Source organism: Berghia stephanieae, chromosome 8 (genome assembly GCF_034508935.2).
Source record: "Berghia stephanieae isolate SIO BIC M18660-M18661 chromosome 8, UCSD_Bste_1.3, whole genome shotgun sequence".
NCBI lineage: Eukaryota > Metazoa > Mollusca > Gastropoda > Nudibranchia > Aeolidiidae > Berghia > Berghia stephanieae.
Window position 1 is genome coordinate 55,855,976 of NC_088367.1, and position 10,000 is coordinate 55,865,975.

General features: G+C 36.1%; 2 protein-coding genes across 2 annotated transcripts in view; both read left to right on the plus strand.

The window, feature by feature from the left end:
- LOC144977899 (phospholipid scramblase 1-like) overlaps positions 1-5,652 on the plus strand; it is a 19,402-nt gene extending 13,750 nt beyond the window's left edge. The window contains exons 7-10 of the mRNA XM_078923315.1: positions 1-99; positions 1,161-1,263; positions 1,737-1,795; positions 5,107-5,652. The exon at positions 1-99 is cut by the window's left edge and continues 25 nt beyond it. Coding sequence (XP_078779441.1) covers positions 1-99; positions 1,161-1,263; positions 1,737-1,795; positions 5,107-5,157 — 312 coding nt within the window. The 3' untranslated portion in view covers positions 5,158-5,652. The remainder of the gene's footprint in view (positions 100-1,160; positions 1,264-1,736; positions 1,796-5,106) is intronic.
- Positions 5,653-8,443: 2,791 nt separating this feature from the next.
- LOC144977900 (phospholipid scramblase 1-like) overlaps positions 8,444-10,000 on the plus strand; it is a 20,538-nt gene continuing 18,981 nt past the window's right edge. The window contains exon 1 of the mRNA XM_078923317.1: positions 8,444-8,553. The gene's annotated coding sequence lies outside the window, so the exon portion shown is untranslated. The remainder of the gene's footprint in view (positions 8,554-10,000) is intronic.

Here is a 10,000-nt window from a genome sequence, read left to right on the forward strand (position 1 = left end):
GGTATATTTGACAACTCAGACAACCAGCTTTACCAAATAACTGGAGGATGTTGCCGATGTCAATGTCCGTTCTGCTGCAAAGGAGATGTGGACTTCCCTGTAAGTTGTACACAAATGTGATCATAACAAGAAATGAAGTGAGTCGGAAAATGCCAGAAGACAACAGAGAATAAAAACTTCGTGGGGGCGTTGGGGGACTCGAACCGTAGCCATCGTTATGTTATAGCCTGACACTGAAATCCAAAAGGACTGGCAGTTTGACGTCATTATTTGGTTTTTGCACCGCCTAGTGAGTTGTCGTTAGTAGTGCTTATGGAAACAAGTTATTTCATTAGTTGAACTGTTGAATACAACTCACGATTTGTTTTCTTTTGTGGCAAAAGACTGGCATTTTGACGTCATTTTTTGGTCAGTGTCAGGCCATAACTTTACGAAGTCCACGCTAGAACCCGCGATCTTACTGGTACGACAACTCCGCCTGGCCGGGGAGATCGTGACTCTACTGTATGAGCAATCCATGACCCCAAAATGTGATTAACCTTGTCAATCTGACATTGTGTCAGACAGAATAAAAGTCTGCTAAAACTTTGGCCTTGGCTTTAAGCAGACGTCGACTTATGCGGATTGTACTGTAATTTATTCAGAACTATGAAATTGGAAAAAAAAAAATCAACAAAATTGTTGAGCTTTTATATAGCGCAGTAACGATTAGACGTGTTCAAAGCGCTTTACAAAGGTCCTTAGCCAACAGCAACACTCAACATGTAGAACGAGACATGACGCCTGTTAGGCGATTTTGCAATTTTTTTTTTTACCGAAAGAGACAACGCTATTAACGGCCGGGTACTCATTTTACATCTGAATACGGTGAGAGAATTTGAGTAATGAGCCTTTTCCAAGGACTCAACTATGCACCGAGCGAGGCTCGAACGCTGGACCTTCCAATCCGAAAATGAGTGTCATTCCACAAAATCATGTAGCCGTAACCAACCCAAAGTTTATAATTCTTATTTTTTAATTTCTAAATTTCATGGTGTGATTCATCACGACTTAATACCGTTTTGAAACGTTGGGCCACATATTTTGTCTCTCTATTCAACACCATGACTCGATACCAACTTGCCACATTATAATGATGTTGGACTTTCTTTTGGGTCAAGGTCACAGCAATGTCGGACGGAAGTCAAGTTGGAACAGTGGCGAAGACGTGGGGAGGAGCTGTACGGGAGTTGATTACAGATGCAGACACCTACAGTGTTAGATGTGAGTTATCTTTCTTGGATTTTATTTGTGTTCTTCTTATTAACCAGTTAACTGTTGTACTTTACAAAAAAAAAAAAAAAAAAAAAACCCAAAAAAAAAAAAAACAAAAACAAAAAAAAAAAAACAAACAAACAAACAAAAAAAAACAAAAACAACAACAAACAAACAAAAAAAAAACAAACAAAAAAAAAACAACAACAAACAAACAGAAAAAAAAAACAACAACAAAAAAAAAAAAAACAAAAAACAAACAAACAAAGAGCAAACAAAAACACTCGTATTTAAAAGATCTCACTTAACTGTATTATCCAGACTATAAAAGTTCATTTTGACACATAGTTTTGTGTCTTTGCCCGTTATACTTCCGGATGGCAATGTTGTGGGCTTCTTAGCCAAGCGCATACTATCTACACCGATGCCTGCTCCTTGATTTTATTTATTAATGTTAAATTCTCTCCGTTATTTTGTTTCAGTTCCAGTTGATATGCATGTCATCCACAAAGCTCTCATCTTTGCCTCCGTGTTCATGGTGGTGAGTATAGCCTTGAGCTTCAGCTTTTATATAGGGCAATGTCCACTAAACGTGCTCAAAGCGCTTTACAATAAGTCTCAAGCTAACAGCAACACTTAACACCCGTATGTCAAGACATGACGCCAATTAGTCAATATTGCAATACTTTTTTTTTGCGGCAGAGAGAATGCTGTTAACGACCAGGTACTCATTTTAATTTTAGATCTGAGTAAAGAAAAAAAAAATTCTATGAACAAAAATGTAAGGATTTTTTTTGTCACTTCAAAAGATTGCATTCATTCTGTTCAATAACACAGAAGACTCACATATCATCCTCACCAGAGGTCTGATCCACCCAAAATTAAATAAAACATGGTTCACAAAGCTCGTATGTAGACTTCAGAGTTTTGAACCGCCGATCGTGAAAATGGAGACTTCAGAGGTTTGAACCGCTGACCATTGATTTGTTACCAGAAATGTGCTATTAGCATCTAGACCTCCCGATATAATATCGTTTTGAGTAAATAGATCACATGATATATTGTTTTTAGGTTGTCAAACCAGTTCCAATTTCCGCAAAAAAGATATATTACATCTAATGTAAATCTCACTGTATGAGATGGAAATTCCATTTTAAACATCTACATTACCTCGAGATAATACCATTTCGAGGTATGTGTATCACATATGGTATACAAAACTCATGCGATTGGCTTTGGAAAGAACAAAAACTGAATACTCCAGCGCGAGGTGAAACGTTTTCAGGCTATTATGTAAGGGAAACAACTTAGTAATAATTGACAGTTGTATTGTTCTATACGGAGTAGCTTCCCTTGATCTTCAATAACTCGACCAAGAGCGTCAAAGTTTGATATGATGATGATGATGATGATGATGATGATGATGATGATGATGATGATGATGATGATAATAATAATAATAATAATAATATAATAATAATAATATAATAATAATAATAATAATAATAATAATAATAATAATAATAATAATAATAATAATAATAATAATAATAATAATAATAATAATAATAATAATAATAATAATAATAATAAGGTGGCGTTTTTATACACCTCCGTTGGAGGTGTACAAAAACGCACCGTTTTTATACACCTCCATTGGAGGTGTACAAAAACGCACCGTTTTTATGCACCTCCGTTGGCGGTGATGGTAAAGTTGTTGCTGCATACGTCCATGAGGTTTAAATGGTTTTAGATTGTAGTTAAGCACGCTGCTTAGTGATTACCGATGTACAATGATAATAAATTAAAGAATAATAACAATAATTTTAAAAATCAAAAGTAAAAAGAAACATGGCACACAAATACTGATCTCAAATAAATAAATAATTTTAGATAATTAAAATCGAAGTATTTTTTAAAAACATGATAAAAAGTTTTTGAAAAAAAAAAAGAAAGAAAAAAAAAAGCAAACAAAAACAAAGAAAATCCAAAAAAAAAAAAAAAGTCACCATTGGGAATCGAACCGGGTACTTTCAAGGTTGGAGTCTGACAGCTTGTCCACTGCGCTACGGAGCCACCTGACTGTGCATCACATTTAATAAGGTCTTTCTAAAACATTATTTTACCTTCAATGCAACTTCTATTTTCTGGTTTTATATTTCGATTTTTTAAATTATTAATATTTTTATATAAATTTATTAACAAAGACATCCTACAGATGTCACAATATAACTTTCGCCATGTCCAAATGAAGAAACACAATATCGCTAATGAAATTGGGTGGAATGCGCATGCGTGACGGAGGTGTATAAAAACGATCCGTTAAGATACACCGTCAACGGAGGTGCATAAAAACACTACGTAATAATAATAATAATATTAATAATAATAATAATAACAATAATAATAATAATAATAATAATAATAATAATAATAATAATAATAATAATAATAATAATAATAATAATAATAATAATAATAATAATAATAACCACATTTTTAGCTCCAAGTCCAAGCCATTCTAACACAGTTTTCAAACTGTTGGACACATGTGTTTGATTTCATCTGACTGTTATATTATAGACTACGTGTTATCTCATAGTTCATAAGATTACGTTACTTTCAATGTCACGTTTTTTTCATCGTTCAGAATTAAGTTTCAATTATATTGTCAAAATGTTTATTTAAACAAACAAACAAAAATACACGAGGTTTTATTTCGCGCAATTTCCACTAAACATTCTCAAAGCGCTTTACAAGGGATCCCTGGCCAACAATAACACTTAATATATAGGACGTGACACGACATCTGATAGGCGAAATTACATTTTTCTTGAACAGAGACAATGCTGTTATATATATATATATATATATATATATATATATATATATATATATATATATATATATATATATATATATATATATATATATATATATTGCGTGTGTGTGTGTGTGTCTGTGTGTGTGCGCGCGTCAGGGTATGACATAATCAGTCGGATGGTTAACATTTTGAATTTTCATTTGTTTTTTTTTCATTTTCTGAAAGAATGTACTCACCAGATTTCTTTGAATCTTTATTTGAAGTAAATCGGGTGATTTTTATGAAGCTATGGCCAGATGTATAGGAAAGGTATCCAGCAACTTTTCTCAAATTTCATACTTTTTCAATTTGACTAGCTGTACAAAATATTTAGAAGTGAAATTAAGCTTTGATATTTCCCGACGATGTACAAAAAGGGTTTATTTAGTCATTTAGGACAAGAACTCATTTTTGATTTAAAAATTGACCTTCTAACTAAACTTGGCAATATCTCAGTTCAAATCTTTTCACCATCCGAATGATTATGTCATTCATTGTAACCCACACACAAACACACACACACACACACATATATATATATATATATATATATATATATATATATATATATATATATATGCAACAAGCAACAACACACAACAAACCAAACTCATGTAACGCACAGTCCTGACGATAGCTGAAAAGGCCTGAAACATCGAATTAGACTGACTCCAACATTGTGATATATATATATATATATATATATATATATATATATATATATATATATATATATATATATATATATATATATATAAGTCCAGTCACGTGGTATATTACGGATAAATGTCGACTGACAAAATGGAGGACATTTATTTTTGTATGCTCTAACCAACATTATCGAGCACTCTCGTACCTACAAGTACCCACCAACACTCAGATACACACACACACACACACACACACACACACACACATATATATATATATATATATATATATATATATATTTATTTATTTAATCATTGCTTTCCTCCTTTTTTCCCCAGGACATGACCCTGTATGAATATAACGACAACAGTGGAGGAGCGGGATCCTAGTCATAACAATACAAGGACCCAACACCACGTCAGGCTTACATTCCTCTCCTCTCCCGATCCAAGTCGTCATAATATTATATTGTTGTCAAATTAGCAAAGGAAAATACTTTTGGTTTATCTACCAGCTCAGCTCATCAGCTGTCCATCATTATTGTTATCATCATCATCATCATTATCATCATCATCATCATCATCATCATCATCATCATCATCATCATCATCATCATCATCATCATCATCATCATCATCATTATCATTATTGTTATCATCATCATCATCATCGTCACCATCATCATCGTCATCATCATCATCATCATCATCATCATCATCATCATCATCATCATCATCATCATCATCATCATCATCATCATCATCATCATTATCATCATCATTGTCATCGTCATCAGTATCTCGAGCAAGGCTGTTTTTATCACAATCATCAACTTGTTCTCGTTTTGTTTTGTTATTTTTGAAGAATAAACTTTTTTTTCATTACATCCACGCTTTCAAGAGAAATTCCTGTTTCTCAGTTTATTTACCATACATCATCCATGCTATTGATTTCGTTTCTTTACGTGTCCGTGTTTTGAATCGTGTTCTGTATTAGCACGCTGCTTATCCCTCGCCTTACCAGCCATTTTCATGAATTCCCCCGAAACTTCACACCCACCCAAACACAAAATAATTTTTTTTCTTACTCAAACAGAAAAGCTAGAAATTTAAAATACTGAGCTTTTTTTTATATACCCCAATATCCACTAAACGTGCTCAAAGCGCTTTACAAGGTGCCCCTGACCAACAGCAACACGTAACATGTAAGACGAGACATGACGCCTGTTAGGCGATATTACACTTTTTTTTCGGACAGAGACAACGCTGTTAACGGCCAAGTACTCATTTTACACCTGGGTACGGTGAAAGAGTGTGAGTAAAGAGCCTTTTCCAAGGACTCAACTATGCGCCGAGCGATGCTCGAACCCAGGACCTTCCAGTACGAAAGCGAGTGTCATACCACTAGACCAATTAGCAACATCATATGCGTTCTACACATAATATTGTTCATCAAAATGGGCTCGTTAAGTCAATGTCCAGTTTTAAACCTGTTACAAATATATATATATTAAACATTTTGAGATGCACTCAAGAAATCAGAATGAGAAAATTGCGAGTTGCATCGTTACGAATGTGATGATTTTCCTATGGTGGGTAAGGAGAGGGTTACAAAGATAAACTTTAAATCTTGCATCTTGAATTGTTCAATATTGTGATGTCGGCAGCAAGTTTTGACACTTTTTCGAGCCGAGCGAGAATAATATATTGTAGTAGTATTCCTTCAGAGCCATTAGGGTCATGGAACCAGAGATTATCTCGGTTTCTATATCGTGAAACGGAGATTGGCAATTGCTTGCTGTCCTTTGGATACAACACTATTCTATCGCAAAGTACTTTCCGCCAGATCGAACAGAGTCACCTACCCATTAACTGCCGGGGTGGACAGATGGTCAGAAATAAATCTCGACGGCCCATGGAATCGATCTTGGTCCCTTTTGGTCTGAAGCGAGTGCTCTACCAACTGAGTTATCAGGTCCCCCAAAATAATATATATCAGAGTTAACATTTGGGATGTTCCCGATAGCTCAGATGGTAGAACAATGGCTACACAAGAAAAAAAAGACCGGTATATATTCCGGGTTTGCGGAGTCAAGACAATTTCTGCATTCATCATCCTCCCCTCCCAACGGTAATAATACAGATTGGTCAGTTAGATCCGGCGGAGATTACTTTGCGATATAGGTTAACGTTCTATGCAAAGGGTAGCGAGCAACTGCTACTGTCAGTTTAACGCTACAAAGAATAATAGACAATGGTTCTACGGGCCCATTTCTCTGGAGGACCACTGTATCTTCTCCGATAAATCGGGGTGCATCTTTTAGCAGGTCATTAGATTTGATTGAACTCACTCAATCCTAGAGATTTTTGCTACTTTTCAAAATTGGAAAAGCATCTATTAAAAAGAACATGTGAACAGTTTTATTCAACTATCATTTACATGTAAAAACTAAAAACATTAGCTTTGATACTACGCCTATAATTTGTCTCATAAAAATGTAACAAATAGGCGTGGGGTAAAAGTAACCCGGGTAAACAACGGATATAGTCGGTGTTAGGGTTGGGTGAGTTATCATTGTTGTAATGATGGATGCTGATGACGTAGTAATTTGGAATGATACACAAGCTGAGGTGGAAAAGGAACTGGAAGGTTGGAGACGGGTGTTGGAAAGGAGGGGATTAAGGGTAAGCAGATCGAAGGCAGAGTATTTGTGCATCGGACAACAGAGAGCAGAACCACCAATAAAGATAGGAGAAGAGGATGTACCTGAGACAGAGACAAACCAATTCAAATACTTATTTGTTCCAAGGAGATGGGGGCAATGAGATGGAGGTTAAGAAGAGGATACAGGCAGGCTGGAATAATTGGGGGAAGGTAACTGGAGTTATGTGTGACAAACAAATTTCCGCAAAGCTGAAGTGGAAAATATATACAACAGTTATGATACCAGCAATGCTATATGGACTAGAGACAGCAGCTACAACAGAGAAAGAAGATAAAGAAGTTGATGTGGCAGAAATGAGGGTGTTGAGATGGTCACTTGGCTGGACAAGAAAAGATAAAGTGAGAAATGAACGAATTCGAAGGTTGACTGAAGTAAAGAATGTATCAATAAAGATGAGAGAAGATAGATTGAAATGGTTCGAGCATGTAAAGAGACGGGAGGGGGAGTACGTGGGAAGGAAAGTATTGGACTTACAAATAGCGGGAAAGAGGAAAAAGGGACGTCTAAAGAGTAGATGGTTTGATAAGGTAAAGGATGATATGAAAGAACTGGGTCTGGAGGAAGGTGACGGCAACCCTGCAAAATGCAGGATAAGCTCAAAGAAGAAGAAGAAGAAGAAGAAGAAGAAGAAGAAGAAGAAGAAGAAGAAGAAGAAGAAGAAGAAGAAGAAGAAGAAGAAGAGTTTGAATACAAAAATCAGACCAAAACGATTTGGGTTACCAGACGTGTAAATAAGTCCATGTTGCTAGAAATGAATGAAAATATGTAAATAAAAATGCCCTTTTTTAAGGCTTTGTAAAGTCTTCTCAACTTCTAGTTTCTTTGTATTACTAAACCCACAATTGATATTCCAACTTTTCATGTTTATAGATACAATGACGTCATAACAAATCGCGTCCTTTTACAATTTATCCCTTTCTTCTATTGTTATTTCTTCTTCCTGTCTCTATGGCCTCTCCTCTCCTACTGAAATACGACGATGCCGAAGATATTATTACTAGGACCAGCCAATATACAAAATGGTTAAACATTGATTTTAAACCAAGCGAAGAGAAACTAGGTCAGTGAAAGTCATCATCATCATCATCATCATCATCATCATCATCATCCATCGTGGCTTGTGCTCTTGAGTGCGTTGCCGGTCAGCTGTCTGCACGAATCACGATCCATGTCCATCCATCCATCCATCCACCCATCCATCCATCATCCATCGTGGCTTGTGCTCTTGAGCACGTTGCCAGTCAGTTGTCTCCACGAATCACGATCCTCTGCGGTGCGCATGAAATCTGTGTTGCTTTTTAAGTCACATTTGGCCATTCTTAGGTTATTTAGATATGTCATTCTTTGTCTTCCTCTAGCTCTCTTTCCTTCGATCATCCCAGATGTTATCAACGTTTCTATTCCGTCTCTTCTCCACCATGCCCCAGAAAGCGTAACTGCCTCTTTCTGATGGTATCGATCAATATTCTTCCCTTTCTCACCTTCTCCAACAATTCCTCGTTCGTACACCTGTCTGTCCATGATACCCTCAACATTCTTCTATACACCCACATCTCAAATGCCTCTAACCTCCTCGTACATTCTTTGTCAAGCGTCCACGTTTCACAACCGTATAAAAGGAAAGTACAACCATCATATTCTATGAGGTTACTCTTTCTGACAGGAACTCATTTCACTACTATCATTATCATACTTTCAATGTAAATGTTGCTGCTCGAAGCTCGAAGAAATAAATAACAATGTGAAATTGAATGTAAGCTTCGGGAGACCTTCCATAAGCTACTACATCCCAACTATTCTTGTTCTAGTAGGGGGTTTGGGAGGGGGGACACTTTAAAAAAAAGTCTCCCCCCTCCCAATCCCCCTACTAGAAGTGCTAAAAAGAAGAAGATGGCGTTGGCTGGGTCATGTGGCCAGACTGGAAAAAGGGTCACTTCCCAAGACAGCCTTGTACTGGACAGCAGATGGGAAGAGAAAGCGGGGAAGACCCAAAGAAACGTGGCGAAGGACCATGGAGAAAGAATTAAGGGAAGCAGGCCTGTCCTGGAATACAGCCACCGCAAAAGCAGCCGATCGCAAAAAATGGAGATGTCTGGTGGATGCCCTATGTGCCTCAAGGCCCGAAGAGGATTAAGTAAGTAAGTAAACCCCCTACTAGAACAAGAATACTTGGGATGTAGTAGCTTATGGAAGGTCTCCCAATGAAACACTACAGACGAATAAGATAATGTGGAAGTGGCGTTGTTCAGTTACATTCAATTTCACATTGTTATTCATACTTTTAAAGAGTGACACAGATCCTACTATATCGTATCGTTTCAGAGCTAATCGGTTCTAAAAACCTTTAAATGTTCTGTGTAAAACTTTTATATAATAAGTATTCAATGTCAATTCATTGATAATATTGTGAATTAAATATCTAATACAGGAATAATTCAATATTCGTAGTATAATTAACTCTATTTCCATTAATTTGGCAAGTCCAACTTGTACATTCGAGAGTTTTA